Below are 16853 nucleotides of genomic sequence, written 5' to 3' on the forward strand. Positions count from 1 at the left end.
TTTTTGCAAATCGCAAAATCGCCATAAGGTGGATGGTCTGTTAATAGACGTGTGAGCAGCAACCTATTTTCTCAATGACGGACTAAAGGATCCATGAACATCAACCATATGAATTGCTATGCGGAGCAGTATCAGTCTCATCTGGACGCTCCCCACATGTATCTGTCATTGAATGAAGTCCCTCTTAGACACTGGCTGGCCCAGCTGCCAATGATTATGTAGCTTTCAGATAATAGCTAATGGGGCAGGATACAATTAGCTTTATTGATAAAAAGAAGTTGAATGGACATGCCACCCTTCAAATCATAAATATTGATTAGAGTAAATAGTAGAACCTAGTGAGCAAATTGATAATCTGAAACAACAGCAAGAATCATCAACCTTACCTGGCATTTTTCAAGTTATCGTAGAAGCCACAGAATTCTTTATCTCTTAAAGATTGCAGAGCAGAATATAACGATTTATGGTATCCTGGGCCCCCAGCCTCATTACTTAGACACAAATATTTGAAAATAAGACAAGGGATGGAAACATTAAAGAAAATTATATTACTTAGAAGGTAGATTATGCACAATGCATTACTTTGAAATCATCTAAATACAATGTTAACATGGTTTCTTAGTTTATATGCCATCAAATTCAAATTCAAGGAACTTTGGTAACATTATTTCTAAATTGTATATTTTCTACTGAGACAATATTCATAGTTACAAAATGAGTAATTCAGTAGAGCTTCAAATTACATAACACATTGCTAGAACTATCAATGCCTTTAGTTATTCCGAAGCAGTTGTCAGACACTGATAATATTGCTTGCCTTATACTGATTGGTGATGTACTTCTATTAAGGGTGGTCATGCATAATTCGTAGTGGTGAAAGCCCTAGAAACACAAGCCTCCCAGGGAACAACATGGTAAATGCACACCTATATGTCCTGACAGTTCACGGTCATTGGGTCAGCAGCTTTGCAGACAGGTTGCAGTCACTCAATAATCAGGACCCAAATTCTATCAGAGTGTTGTGTCACACATCACAGCCAACATTGACATTGCCTACTGCTCGTTTTCCTGAAATAATTTTAAACAGGTTTGCTGGTAATCAGCCTCTGCTTTGGCTACATATATTTCCAGTGTAGAGATAATGTTGTAGGCTGTCAAATGCAACAGACTCCACTTTTCAATGTTGTCCATCAAGAAATGTCATGTCCCTGTGGCCATCCTCATTCTGGAACCCTGCTGAAATAGAACACTGTATCATGCCATGAACAATGGTCTTCAGCCTGCGGCAGCCTTGCAGATATAAAGACAAGTCATTTTACTCTTTGTCATGAAGTGACTGGACAAAATCATTGGTAATGTTGCTACAAAAATATTTTAGTCTCACAAAGCCAAAAAAGAAATTACTTACCAGCAATGCTCCTTGTTTGGATTATTCTCCCACAGATTCCTCATCTTGATAGATATTCCTCCAGCTTCAGCTGCTCCGAAAAGTTTGACAGAGGGCACAGGAAGCCGCAACCCCTCTGGTAGAGTGGGCCCCAACCCCTGGCAGCACCTCCTTAACTTGGTTTTGGTAGTCCAATGAGAGATAGTCTGTTTGGTAACAGCTCGCCCCAACCTGGATTGTGAGAACGCATCCTTCTGGAAAGAGCCCATTCTGGCCAAGTAAAAACTCAACACCCTCTTGGGATCCAATCTGTGGAGCCTCTCCTTAGATGGATGGGGCGGAGGGTAAAACACTGGAAGATCTATGCTCTGGCTTCAGTGGAATTCTGACACCATCTTCGGTAAAAACCTAGGACAAACTTTCAGGGACATCTTCTCCTTGAAAAACCACAGGAAAGGGGGCTTGCAAGAGTAGGAGTACAATTTACTGACCCTTACGGCGGACATAATCACCACCAAAAAAGTGTTCTTTAAAGTAAGAAGTATTAAGTAGGAAGAATGCAAAGGCTCAAATGGAGCCGCTGTTAGAAAAGTGTGAACCATGTTCAAATCTCAATTGAGGACCACAAAAGGAGATAGAGGGTAATAATGAACCAGGCCCTTCAGGGACTAGGCCTTTTAAACATGGAAAGGGCAGCCAGATACCCATTTACCGTGCCCACTTTTAGGCCTGATTTGGCAAAGGCCAACAAAAACTGAGGTGGTGGGACACGACATCAGGTCCATTCCCTTCGCCTTGTACCAGCCCACAGACTTTCTACATCTGCACACTGAGGCGCTCCAGGAGGAGGATTGAGAAGAGTGGGAGTCATGTTCAAGGATTTCATTAAAAATAAAGGTATCAAATGCCTAACTTGCCCTATTTCTATGAGGGAAGTTCCGTACCTGGCAAAGAAAAAACTAAGGGCAGGCTTTTAGAGTCCAAAATAAAGTTCTTGATCCTAATCCTATCCAACTAACTGGCCCTACATCTCCTGACAAAACATCTAACTAAAAGGGGAATTGTGAGGCTTTGGTACAAAATCAAGTTTCAGTCTTTCCCTTGTGTAAAGAAAATCGGTTTCTTGATTCAACCATTCCAAGCCTCCAGGATTGCTTAACCTCTTTAAGGGAGTAGTTTCTTACCTGTAACTCCATTTCTCCAGCGTTGGTATCTTTCATGGATTCACATGCTCAGAATATTCCCCGTCGTCAGACTGGGAACCGAGGGTGACAGCTAGGACTGATGAATGGGGGTTTTCTGCATAAAAGCAGGGCTTTGGGTACTGGAACTTCAGAAGTCACCACAGGACCAAAGAATCTGAAGAGGGAGAAGCTGAGCCAACCTGCAACGACGACACCACCGGTGGAGCCCTGCTGAACCGTCTCACCACTTCCCAACGACAGAGAAGATCTTCATCCCGCAGAGTCTTCTTCCTCTGAACTGGTGGGGATAACCAGTTCGCCCTCTTTTCGCCTTCCTGGATCGTCTCGTGGTCGAATCGCCAGTGCCAAGCACCCCGGCGGCCGGATAGCCACGCTTCACCACTACCGCGAATAAAAGGGCAGTACCTTTTAACCGGGAAACTCCACGGCTGGTTTCTTCCCTGGCAGTGCAACGACCTCCAGCTTTCCTCCACGTTGAGACCTTCTCTTCCCCTGGACGAAGCACCGACTGGCACCCACTGCCAGGAACAACTGCCCCCGCTGGAGCTTTCTCACCATTTCAGGTACTGTGTCCCGCCTGGTCTCCCTTGCAACAGACTGTTCAAGGTGTCCCGTAAATCCTTGACTTTCTATCCTGGGGTGACTTGGGACCTGCTAACTAACGTTTTCTGAACGGATCCAACCCTTTATGAACTATCTGCAACGACTCTTTAAAGTACTATTCAACTGTGTGATCTTGGACACATTCCGCCTTGCTCTCTCCAAAAGTGGGCCTGGCCTATGACTTTCTTGCTCCTCAGTAGACTCTGCCTTTTCTGACTTGCTCTGGTTCTCTTAAAGTGTTGGTATTGGGGATTTTCCTAATTCTGCCTTTTTTAACTAACTTATTGGAGTGCCATCTTAGGTTAAGCGCTCACCTCTGTCTGTAAATAAGTGGTGTTTTAACTAAGACTTGTTCAATAAGTAATCAGGGATGTATATATATTAATAGTGACTGTGTTTGAACTTGCTTGCCATATTAGTGTTAGTGTATTTTACAAAGTGTGTTTTTAAATAAATAATGATATACTTTTATACCCAAGCTCTGGTCAGTGTTTGCTTGTGCTACTGTATTTTAGTACCTATCTTGTATACTCTATATACTGTCTAACTCTTCTTGAGAGAGGCCTGGCTGCTCAGCCACAGCTACCAGGTAAATCTGGGTGGTACAGACTGCTACCAACTGGGTTTACTGCCAACACCTGTAGTCTTAAGCCTTTTGCAGTGATCCCTAAGGGAACTGCACAGGTTTCTGCCTAACAGCTTTAAGCGCCATGCTCCCCGAGGCAAACACTTTCCCTGCCAAAGGGTTGACTTTCTTCAACTCTCAGTGGGGAGGTTCAATGTCTACGTCCTAACGTAACCGTCACAGCCTGCACCACAAGTCCTTCCGGTTTTGAGTGGGCCGCCAAGAATGGAAGATTGCCTCTTACCGGCTTATACTTTGCCAGCTCTGCATCGACCATCAGCATAGAGCACAGGAGTTGCCACAAAGTCATGACAGGGTCCGCTATGGTGGCATTGAAGTGTAAAGCAGGTTCAGCCTGCAGCCCCCGGTCGAGGTCGTCAGTAATTCCAGTAACTCTGCCTGATCCACCATGAAATCGAGCAACGGATCCTAGGCTGCATCCCCCATCGGTACTAAGGTATCGGGTTGCCCTCCTCATCAAAGATCGACAGTATTGAGTTGAAGAAAACTGATATCGAACCCGGTATGAAGGTTCGATCTTGCAAGGTTTCCACCGGTTGAGGGGGTTTCTGATGGTATTAGCGTAGGAGTAGACTTCTCCTTTGGGGTCTCCCTCGAGGGCATTCAATCTCCCTTGGCTTCCTTCATGCCAGATGAACCGTGCATGGTCAGAGCCGAATAAGTCTGCAGCGTCGAGGCTTATGACAGACAAGCCAAGGCCTTCTCAAAGACCTTCATCATCTGGCTTTTGATGTCCTCTCACTCCACCCTAGATGCCCCCTTTGTGGAGTACAACTTACCCTAATCGTCCGATAAATCAGAATCGTGTCTGTGCTTCTTTTTGTGTAACAATGACAAGAAAGAGTGGTGGGACTCGCTATGCGAACGCAAGCGCTGTTTCAATTTTTTGTGATGCCTTCCCTCCCAACGCTTCTCAGGGATAGGCCCCTCAGTATTGTGCTTAGAGGACTTTGAGATCGACTTTGCTGGGGATTTCAACAGTGGTCTACCGAGCGCCATTTTAGCTGAGCGTCCCTTCAGCGCTTTCGGGTTCATAGCTAGGCAAGAACCACATTGCTCCGTACCAGGTTTGTTAACTGTACGAGAAAACAGAACATTTCTGGCTAGCATTTTGTAAATGAGGCCAGAGTTATTGGCCTTCAGATAAGACTACTAGACTGCCCCCAAGACATTTCAGGGCTTGTACAGACAAGGCAAACCAATACCCCAAAAGGTCAGACGCAAAGGCAGGGAATTAGGAGATGCAAGTCCTGTCTGGGCTGCAAAAGAAAAGACAGGGTTAAGAACTGCCTTGGGTTACAATTATCAAGCAACTGCATTACCTATCTAGACACTATACCACCTACCTGAGAATCAATATGTATCCAAGGCAATCACTGCAGGGTCAACCATCTGAAGTGACGTATTAGTCCATAGACCAGAGTACCGCCTGAAGTTTCGGTAGGAACTGGATTTACCGGCACAAAAGTCCATCAAAGGAACGTTGCAAAGGGCCTAACCCCGAACAGCACGAGGGCATGGCTAAGAAGCAAGGAGGTAGCCACTTAGATACCGGGAAGATGAAACAACAACACAACTCCCAGTCAGTATCCATGAGCAGAGACGACATAGTGCCAAGAGGGGTTCCCCTGCCTCAACAAAATGAACTAATGTAACTGTCGGAGACAGAATGCCCAAATCCTAACCTATCCCTCACAGCTAAACTCAAGAAAAGGAGAAAATGGGAAAATGTCTCTTGACTGCCAACCTTGTAGATAAAACACAAAAGTTCCAAAAAGGTGCAGAAAGTTAATAAAAGTTGCACTAGACTCAATGGGTTGAACCCCTTTCCCCAATGGACAATATAGGACCATGTCGTTTACTTGATAGGCCCATCTCCCAGGCCTGATGACTAGGAGGGTAGCTAGGATACTACTTCTTAAGCTCTCTTAAGGGTCCCTGCTCCTCTGTGACTGTGTTCCCAAATGTTATGTCGAGAAAGAGATGCCCGATTCTTTCTTGTAGACTGGGTCGGGGTTCCTCAACCTTGTCTGAGTAGGTCAGGCTCCCAGATATCAAGATGTGGAAAAATGTTTTCAGATGAAGGCTGCTTGTGCCCTATAAAAATGTAAATAAAGTTTGTTTTGCATTCTTTTAGCAGCCGAGAGCAAAGTCTGCCATCTTCTCATGAGAATCTGGAGATTGTTTAGAAATTCAGTGGAGCCTTGTGTGAGAGAACAGATCTCAACGACCGGTGGGGGGTGTCTGTACTTCCGCTCCCTATATGGTGGAGGAGAGGCACAGGAGACCCCAGCCAAGATTCTCTATTCGGTAGCAATGGTCGAGCAATCAAGGCCTAGCTTCTCAGGAGGTGATGCAGGCTGGTTCTTAAGTACAGTGTATCCCCAAGCCCCCACAAAGGAATATCCACACTCTGTATTGTTTAGAACACAGTCTTTATATAATCAATAGTTAAGGTTATGTACATTCATCATGATAACTCACTTTGTACTCCGGCAAAATCTATAATGACAAATATTTACAATCCTAAAGTGATACCACCCTAGATCTTATTGAAGTGCATGAACAATACTGTACAATGTCACACAGACCAGTAGAGTGAAACCAGCAATAGAGAGAGGAGAGAAAATAAGATAGTTCAGCAATAGGCAGAATACTGACCCCTACCACTTGGCACAGTTCTGTGTGGAGATCCCCCCCCACCTGGGCAACCTGTAAGGAAAGATATAGCTCAAATCCAGTCCATATATTGCTCTGCAAGTCTTATTTTCCCCTATAATGTTTTTACCCCCCCAATGTACCTGGTGGAGTCGAGTTCCTCGAAAAGGCGTCGACAAGCGTCGAGGGACTCGCGGTTCGGCGACGGGGAATCGACGGCCCTTCTTGAATGCCTTCCCTTTCAAGCGGGAGGCACGGGGCGTCGAACGTCCGTCGACAAACGAGGTGGAACGATGTCGAAGAGGCGTCAGCTTCGTCCGAGCGGTGCTCGTCGGCGTCGGGGCGTCGGCGTCGTGCAAGGCGGAGGTGTGCGGGGCACCTCGATGACAATAGTTCTGGACCGCAAAGATTGTAGAGACGGGAGCCCAGCAAGGGCGTCGAGTCGTCCGAGTCTTTGAGGTCGTCGGGTGGCGGGAAACCCACCGGCAGGTTTCTCCTCGGCGCGTTGGTCGTCCTCGACTTTCTCCGGCAGGATAAGCGGTCGATGATGCGGTCGAGAGAGTCCTTCGATTGAATGTTCTTAGGCAATGGAGCGGACGGCTCCGATCGTCGGCGGCACAGCGTCAAGTGGTTCCCACGGCTGGGCAACACAACTTCGACGGGCCTCCAGCGGTTCCACAAACCTGCGAACCCTGGTCGACGGCAATGGACTTCGACGGCGTCGATGTCCGGGTGCTTCACTTCGATCTCCTCGGCGGTCCCGTCTCGGGTCGACAGCCTTTCGAGGATCTGTCTTCCAGGGCGCTTCGGCGAAGATGGAGCGGTGCTCGATGGTCCCTCGGAGCACGGGAAGAGGGCGCCTTACCAGGTCCTCTCTCGGGTCAGCCCTCGACGAATTCGACAGCCTTCGGATCGGTCGAAGCAAATGCCACAGCAAGTCTTCTTCTTCCAGCTGGACGTCGAGGATCAGCAGTTCCAGTTACTCTTGAGTGGAGACTCAGCTTCTGAACGCTTCTGAACTGAACACTTTTCCAGTGGTGAGAGGTCCCCAGATATACTATCCTCACTCTCATCCACGCTGCTGGCACACACTCAGCAGCCAATCATACTGCAGGGCATTCATGCAGTCAGTCAGCCAATCAGGCACACAGTGCATTCAGGCCACACTCCTCCCTTCCAGACACTCACAACAAGGAATGTGGATTGGGACAAGTACCCAGCCATTCAACACTACACACTGCATTCAGGCCAGTTTCGGGCAGGTCTGTCTCAGTCTTTGTCTCACATGCCAGAAACCAGACAACCACAACAAGAAGTGTATATTGGTCACACACTCCATTCACCCAGGTCCCACCCACAGGAGGTACCCACAACATACAGACACTGGGAAGGCTCCAGCCAGTCTAGCTGGGCCTTCACCACAATACCATACATGGAACTTCCACCCAACAGCCAGTCAGGGGGAAGGGACAGAGTCAGGGCTTTCCAGGACTTTGGGAAAAACAAGACAACAGGCAAGAGAAAGCAAGAGGCCACAGGGGCCATCTTGTTTTCTATCAGGAATCAACTGATCCCAATGGCAGGGCCTGGGTATCCCAAAATGGAGGACACCCAGAGCACCTGTCAAGTTCAGCATGGAGCTGCCACCAGCCCATACCCTGCTCTGTGGGCCACCCACAGGTGCCCAAAAACATACACTAGGGGCACAGGGTTGTACCCCCTACCCATGGGTGCCATAAGGGTATCCCATGGGTCTGTTCACCAAACCAAAAGAGAGCTGCACTGCCAGGAGTCCCAAATGGACTCCTGGGCAGAAAACATGACAGAACACACGATAAAAACAGTAATAGGACAAGGATTCAGAGGCCCTGTCCCTCAGATGCATTTCCAGCATCACAGTCGCCCCCCCCAGACTGAGGTGGAGGGTGTCTAATCTCCCACGGGATAGACACCCTCATCCAGACGGTCAACATACCTTCTGGAAAGGCCATCTGCGTTATCGTGACTCTTCCCTGGTCTGTGCTCTATGGTGAAGTCTAGCCCTTGCAGGCTAATGGACCACCTGAGCAATTTCGGGTTCTCACCCTTCATCTGCATAAGCCACTTCAGGGGCTTACGATCTGTTTGGACCTTGAAGGCAGACCCCGTAAGGTAGGGCCTAAAACGACTAAGGCTCCAAACTATGCTAAAACACTCCTTTTCAACAGTAGCCCACCTGAGTTCTCTACCCTTGAGTTGTCTACTGATGAATATGATAGGGTGTTCTCTCCCTTTGTCATCTAACTGGGACAAGACAGCTCCAATTCCGGTGTCGCAGGCATCCGTCTGGACGATAAAGGGTCGGCTGTAGTCAGGCGCACTCAACACAGGTGCCCTACACAGACTTTCTTTCAAGCCATCAAAGGCCCTCTGACAGTCTTCAGTCCAATTAACCTTCCTAGGCTGTTTGGGTGAAGTTAGAGCTGTCAGGGGTGCAGCTATGGTTCCATAGTCTGCCATGAAATTGCGATAGTACCCAGTGAGGCCCAAAAAGGCTCTCACCTGGGTTTGAGTAGTGGGAGTCTCCCAGTTCTGTACATCCTGTACTTTACTGGAGAGAGGTTGGATTTGACCCCCTCCTACCTCATGACCAAGATAGGTAACTTTCCCCTGAGCTATCTGGCACTTGGTGGCCTTGATAGTGAGGTTAGCCCTTTTCAAGGCCTGCAACACCTTATCCAGATGTGTCAAATGCTCTTCCCAGGTGGAACTGTAGACGGCAATGTCGTCTAAGTAAGCCACACAAAAGGCTTCCAGCCCACTGAGCGCATGGTTGACCAATCTCTGGAAGGTGGCAGGGGCATTCTTCAACCCAAAGGGCATGACCCTAAACTGGTAGAGTCCCTCAGGTGTGGAGAATGCCGTCTTTTCCTTGGCATGGTCCGTCAGAGCTATTTGCCAATAGCCTGAGGTAAGGTCAAAGGTGCTCACAAATTTGGCAGCACCTATAGCGTCCACAAGCTCATCAGCCCTGGGCAATGGGTGCGCGTCAGTTTTGGTGACGGCATTGACTCCTCGGTAGTCCACACAGAACCTCCAATCCTTGGTACCCGCCTGGGAACTTGCCTTAGGGACAAGGACCACTGGACTGGACCAGGGACTGGTTGAGGGTTCAATAACACCCAGATCCAACATCTTGGCGACCTCAGCCTGGATGTGGTTTTTGACGGTATCTGACATCCGATAGCTCCTGCTTTTGACAGGCACACTGTCACCAGTGTCAATTTCGTGCTTACACCACGGTGTAAGGCCTGGTGTCAGTGAAAACAGAGAGGCGTACTGTTGGAGCAAAGCCCTACAGGCCCTCTGTTGCTCTGTTGTCAAATCTGGAGAGAGATGTACTCCCTCCACTGAGCCATCCTGAGGGTTGCTATGCAGCAAATCAGGAAGGGGCTCACTCTCATCCTCTTCTTGCCCGGAAGCTAGCAAGAGACATGAGACCTCTGCTCGCCTGTGGAAAGGCTTGAGCCTGTTGACATGGAATACCTGAGGGGCTACCCCAGAGGCACCCATGTCAACCAGATAATTGACTTCGCCCATCTTGGAGATTATCCTGAAGGGTCCAGTCCATTTGTCGGCCAAAGCCCTAGGCTTTGTAGGCTCCATCACAAGGATTTCCTGTCCCGGAGTCCAATCCACTTGCGAGGCTTTAAGGTCATGCCAGTACTTATTCAATTCCTGGCTGGCCTTGAGATTTGCTGTTGCCTGACCCATCATCTGTGTCATCCTCCGCCTGAGGCCTAACACGTAGTCCCCCACTTGCTTGGCGGGACCTGGAGGGGTGGCTTCCCAGCCTTCTCGGATCAAGGCGAGGGGCCCCCTCACGGGATGTCCAAAGAGTAACTCAAAGGGGCTGAAACCAACACCCTCTTGAGGTACCTCTCTGTAAGCAAACAACAGGCATGGCAGGAGGAGATCCCATTTCCTCCTTAGGGGCTCTTCCAATGCACCTAGCATGCCCTTGAGAGTTTTGTTAAATCTCTCAACCAGACCATTGGTCTGGGGGTGGTAAGAGGTGGAGAACTTGTAGGTTACCCCGCACTCTTTCCACATGGTTTTCATGTAACTCGACATGAAGTTGGATCCTCTGTCAGAGACAACTTCCTTGGGGAATCCAACACGGGTGAAAATGCCCAGGAGAGCCCTGGCAACCACCTTGGCCGTAATCGTCCGAAGGGGTATCGCCTCAGGGTACCTGGTGGCATGATCTACCAAGACCAGGATGAACCGATGTCCACCTGAAGTGGGAGGGTCAAGGGGACCGACGATGTCAATGCCCACCCTCTCAAATGGGGTGCCAACCACTGGCAACGGCTGCAGTGGGGCAATGACACTGCCTCCAGTCTTGCCAGACAACTGACAAGTTGGGCAGGTCCTGCAGTGGGACTCCACTTCTACTCCCATCCGTGGCCAGTAGAAATGGGCAGAGAGCCTCTGCTTAGTCTTCTTGGTCCCAAGATGACCAGCCAAGGGCACCTCATGCGCCAACTGCAGTAGGAAGGGCCTGTAAACCTGGGGTACCACCAACCTCTTGCGGGCACCAGGTTCAGGCTTAGTGGGCTCACTAACAAGGAGCTCACCCTCCCAATAAATCCGGAAATTCCTAGGCACCTCTCCTTGTGCCTGGGCCAGGGCCTGTTTCCTCAGTCCCTCGAGAGAGTGGCACTCTCTCTGCCCCTTACAGAAGTCCGCCCGGGAGGGTCCCCCTTCAGCTAACAAGCATTGAAGGTCGGGATGATCCTCCGGGTTAAGAACCTCTCCCACAGGAGAGTCTTCTGCCTCTTCTCCCAAAGGAGTTGAGTTGGGGTTTTCCACTGGACCCAGCCCGTCCTGAGCATGGATCCCAATGGGTGCAGCAGGAAGAGAAGGTGCTCCCTCCACAGAGGTGGCCTTCTTGGTCTTCCGCCTTCTTGCCTTAGGCCTCGCCTTTGGCTCGGGTATCTGACCCACAGCCGGACCCGATGTCACCTGTGATCTAGTGACGGCAGCAGCAGTCATGGGAAGACCATCCGAGATCAACCCCAACTCTACTAGATCATTCCCTAACAAAATGTTAGCAGGGACATTGTCCTGAACCAGGACAGGAAGCTTCGCTGTCTTGTCGCCAATCATGAGTGTGACTAAGGCTACAGGGGATAATTTGGGAGGCCCACCAGCTAACCTGGTGGTTTGCAGAGGAGCACCTTCATAGTCCTCTGGCCTGAGCAGGGTCCTGTCCACCACTGTCATGCTTGCCCCAGTGTCTCTCAAACCAGTAGAAGGCTGGCCATTCAAGAGGACACTTCTCAAAAATCTACGGGTGTTCTGTGGGATAGTCGCCAGTACTTCTGCGTACTGGTCCCAGGCCCCAAGGGACACTAAGGAAATCTCCACCGGAGCACCAAATGTGATACCGGCAGAGGAGGGGAGGACAGTGGCCTCCACCTCAGACACGGGGTAAGGGTAGGTCAGGCTGACAGCCTGTACTCCAAGTGCCTTACCTTTACACTTGGGGTCACCCCTTTTGTGATCCAGAGCCCCACAGTCCCAACAAGCGCCAGGAGTGCGGGGTACGGTACTGGAACCACTGGGAGCCTGCTTTGCAGCTGGTGGACCACTACTCTTATTCCCACCCCCAGATGACTTATCCCCACTAGATTTTTGGGTCTTAGGAGAGGAAGGTTTTGGTTTACCCGACTGTGACTGCTTGGGGGACTCCTCAGCTTTCTGAGAGGCCCCCTTCTCTTTGTCCTTGTCCTTCCCACTGGAGTCCTTAGGGGACACCCGGTGGGAGACCCACTTGTCAGCCAACCTAGCCAGCTTAAAGGGGTCCAAAATGTTCTGGTCAGCCACATACTGACGCAGCTCTGGTGAACAGGCTTCAGAGAAATGCTCAAAAAACAAGAGGTGGGACAATTCAACAAAAGTCTTAACCTTGTATCCATCGATCCACCCCATCATGTTCATGTGCGCAGCACTCACCCAGTCAACCCAAGACATATTCTCCTTTTTCTTAAAATCCCTGAACCTTCTAAGGTATTGGGTAGGTGTCTTGCCGAACTTGGCAATCAAAGCAGACTTCATACACTCGTACTGACCCCTTTCTTCCACACTCAGCTTCAGAATACAGTCATACCCGGTTTGAGGCACTCTGCTTAACAAACACTTCGCCCAATCTCTTTTATCCACATCATGAATCTCACAAGCCATTTCAAACGCTTCAATCCATTGGAGGATATCCGAACCCTCCACAAATACACCAACCAAATCTTTCATAAACTTGGTGGCTGGGGACCTGACACTCTCACTGGATCTAGCTGAAGTCTCCACTCTAGCTTTCTCTAGCTGGATCCTCTGACATTCAGTGTCCTGGCTCTTGAGTTCAAGGTCCTTATTTTTGAGTTCAAGATCCCTATTCTTGAGCTCCACTTGTTGAGCCAACTCCTCTTTCTTAAGCTCAGCATCTATTTCCAACTTGCGGTATTCAAAGGCCAATTTCATCCTTAATAACTCCAGCTCTAAGGAATTGCTGGAGTTTGGAATAGAGGCAGCAGGAATGGCGGCATTCCCAGAAACAGATTCAGCAGAAACCCCAGGGGCAGAGTCCTCATTGGTTGCATTCCCCCCCTCATCAAGAGTTTCACTATCAGTCTGGTAGTCCACCAGGGCAGCTATCAGCTCAGCCCTAGACTTATCCACAAAGTCTAACTCCCTAGCTTCACAAGCACTCTGGAGAGCCTCCAAGCTCATCCGAGTTAATTTGCCATTCGCAATAGACTCCATTGTTTGTAATGCAGTTACCTTGTACACAACTAAACCTTAATTCAATATAGGGCAAATATCCTTTGTAAGTGGCACGGTTATACACTGATTCTTAAAACCATAAGCATCCCACCGCTTGCCACCAGTGTGAAAGAACGGATCTCAACGACCGGTGGGGGGTGTCTGTACTTCCGCTCCCTATATGGTGGAGGAGAGGCACAGGAGACCCCAGCCAAGATTCTCTATTCGGTAGCAATGGTCGAGCAATCAAGGCCTAGCTTCTCAGGAGGTGATGCAGGCTGGTTCTTAAGTACAGTGTATCCCCAAGCCCCCACAAAGGAATATCCACACTCTGTATTGTTTAGAACACAGTCTTTATATAATCAATAGTTAAGGTTATGTACATTCATCATGATAACTCACTTTGTACTCCGGCAAAATCTATAATGACAAATATTTACAATCCTAAAGTGATACCACCCTAGATCTTATTGAAGTGCATGAACAATACTGTACAATGTCACACAGACCAGTAGAGTGAAACCAGCAATAGAGAGAGGAGAGAAAATAAGATAGTTCAGCAATAGGCAGAATACTGACCCCTACCACTTGGCACAGTTCTGTGTGGAGATCCCCCCCACCTGGGCAACCTGTAAGGAAAGATATAGCTCAAATCCAGTCCATATATTGCTCTGCAAGTCTTATTTTCCCCTATAATGTTTTTACCCCCCCAATGTACCTGGTGGAGTCGAGTTCCTCGAAAAGGCGTCGACAAGCGTCGAGGGACTCGCGGTTCGGCGACGGGGAATCGACAGCCCTTCTTGAATGCCTTCCCTTTCAAGCGGGAGGCACGGGGCGTCGAACGTCCGTCGACAAACGAGGTGGAACGATGTCGAAGAGGCGTCAGCTTCGTCCGAGCGGTGCTCGTCGGCGTCGGGGCGTCGGCGTCCTGCAAGGCGGAGGTGTGCGGGGCACCTCGATGACAATAGTTCTGGACCGCAAAGATTGTAGAGACGGGAGCCCAGCAAGGGCGTCGAGTCGTCCGAGTCTTTGAGGTCGTCGGGTGGCGGGAAACCCACCGGCAGGTTTCTCCTCGGCGCGTTGGTCGTCCTCGACTTTCTCCGGCAGGATAAGCGGTCGATGATGCGGTCGAGAGAGTCCTTCGATTGAATGTTCTTAGGCAATGGAGCGGACGGCTCCGATCGTCGGCGGCACGGCGTCAAGTGGTTCCCACGGCTGGGCGACACAACTTCGACGGGCCTCCAGCGGTTCCACAAACCTGCGAACCCTGGTCGACGGCAATGGACTTCGACGGCGTCGATGTCCGGGTGCTTCACTTCGATCTCCTCGGCGGTCCCGTCTCGGGTCGACAGCCTTTCGAGGATCTGTCTTCCAGGGCGCTTCGGCGAAGATGGAGCGGTGCTCGATGGTCCCTCGGAGCACGGGAAGAGGGCGCCTTACCAGGTCCTCTCTCGGGTCAGCCCTCGACGAATTCGACAGCCTTCGGATCGGTCGAAGCAAATGCCACAGCAAGTCTTCTTCTTCCAGCTGGACGTCGAGGATCAGCAGTTCCAGTTACTCTTGAGTGGAGACTCAGCTTCTGAATGCTTCTGAACTGAACACTTTTCCAGTGGTGAGAGGTCCCCAGATATACTATCCTCACTCTCATCCACGCTGCTGGCACACACTCAGCAGCCAATCATACTGCAGGGCATTCATGCAGTCAGTCAGCCAATCAGGCACACAGTGCATTCAGGCCACACTCCTCCCTTCCAGACACTCACAACAAGGAATGTGGATTGGGACAAGTACCCAGCCATTCAACACTACACACTGCATTCAGGCCAGTTTCGGGCAGGGCTGTCTCAGTCTTTGTCTCACATGCCAGAAACCAGACAACCACAACAAGAAGTGTATATTGGTCACACACTCCATTCACCCAGGTCCCACCCACAGGAGGTACCCACAACATACAGACACTGGGAAGGCTCCAGCCAGTCTAGCTGGGCCTTCACCACAATACCATACATGGAACTTCCACCCAACAGCCAGTCAGGGGGAAGGGACAGAGTCAGGGCTTCCCAGGACTTTGGGAAAAACAAGACAACAGGCATGAGAAAGCAAGAGGCCACAGGGGCCATCTTGTTTTCTATCAGGAATCAACTGATCCCAATGGCAGGGCCTGGGTATCCCAAAATGGAGGACACCCAGAGCACCTGTAAAGTTCAGCATGGAGCTGCCACCAGCCCATACCCTGCTCTGTGGGCCACCCACAGGTGCCCAAAAACATACACTAGGGGCACAGGGTTGTACCCCCTACCCATGGGTGCCATAAGGGTATCCCATGGGTCTGTTCACCAAACCAAAAGAGAGCTGCACTGCCAGGAGTCCCAAATGGACTCCTGGGCAGAAAACATGACAGAACACACGATAAAAACAGTAATAGGACAAGGATTCAGAGGCCCTGTCCCTCAGATGCATTTCCAGCATCACACCTTGTAGCTGCAACGGCCACCCAGCTGTGGGGTTCGACTGATGGAGAGCTCTGGAAAAATACTGGATAAGTTGGAGTGAAAGACATCACACAGACATGGAAAGAGCAAGTCACTTCACTTCTTATTTTGAACTTCGGATGGGCTGACTGAAGCAGACGTGTTCCTGTTGGCAAAGAATTCTCTCTCCCACCCCGGTGATTCCCATTAAAGGCTTGGCAGAGATGGAGAATGTTATAGAAACGCCAATGGTGATGTATTTCTGTTTCATTTCTATCTGTATTTTACTGTGATAATCTTTAATTGCGATAATATAGAGACCTGAGAAAGGTCTATTTAAAACTTTACATGAAGTGTGAATGAATTATTTGCATTCCAAGACAAAGCACACTGCCTTCCAGTCTTTTTTTGTAAGTGCAGAAGGGAACCCTTTAAGTTAAAAAGATATTGTTAAATGACCGAGAAAACAGGAAGGCAAAACAGTGGGTTAAGGGGATACTGCATTCTTCCAGGTTCACCAGTGCTCTCGATGGAGTCCCTCCTCACCATGAGATCCTCCCACTGAGCACTACCCTATGGGAAATCTCGATTAGCGGCCTCACCTCCCTGGCCTCATGGAAAGGGGCTCCCCCATCTAAAGCAGTGATGAGAACATGGGATTCGTTACAAGTAGCAACTGACTCCCATGAAAGACAGTGGGTTCCAGGGACATGGAAAGAATCAGAGGCCCGTTCATGTAAAGTACAGTGAAAAGATTTTTAACACGCACACAGAGGGCCTTAGGATACATAGACTGACCGGAGCCACAGCCCTCCATGGTTTCCTTTGCACCCAGGCACCAGTGGCCCAGTGTACTGGGATTGGACACAGGCATTTGTATGACGCTGACACTTCAGGCCTTAAAGCCAGAGTTGTTTGAGATACCAGGCATGACTCAGTAAGAAAGCAGCTAGTGGCAATCCAAAAACAGCATGCTGAGCATATGAAAGAAAGGGACTAAGCTCATGGGACGTCGTGATCACTATATGTACTGGGCATGTCATGACATCACATTTGCAGTCATGGAAGTCATCAGTGCTGGC

The 16853-nt window shown here is 49.5% G+C and overlaps 1 protein-coding gene across 2 annotated transcripts in view; it reads right to left on the bottom strand.

Moving 5' to 3' along the window:
- ATM (ATM serine/threonine kinase) overlaps positions 1-16853 on the bottom strand; it is a 3046976-nt gene that overhangs the window by 762414 nt on the left and 2267709 nt on the right. For both annotated transcript variants that reach the window (XM_069640412.1, XM_069640413.1), the window contains one exon: positions 387-491. In XM_069640412.1, coding sequence (XP_069496513.1) covers positions 387-491 — 105 coding nt within the window. The remainder of the gene's footprint in view (positions 1-386; positions 492-16853) is intronic.

Source organism: Ambystoma mexicanum, chromosome 7q (genome assembly GCF_040938575.1).
Source record: "Ambystoma mexicanum isolate Mex_15411 chromosome 7q, UKY_AmexF1_1, whole genome shotgun sequence".
In the NCBI taxonomy this organism is placed as follows: Eukaryota; Metazoa; Chordata; class Amphibia; order Caudata; family Ambystomatidae; genus Ambystoma; species Ambystoma mexicanum.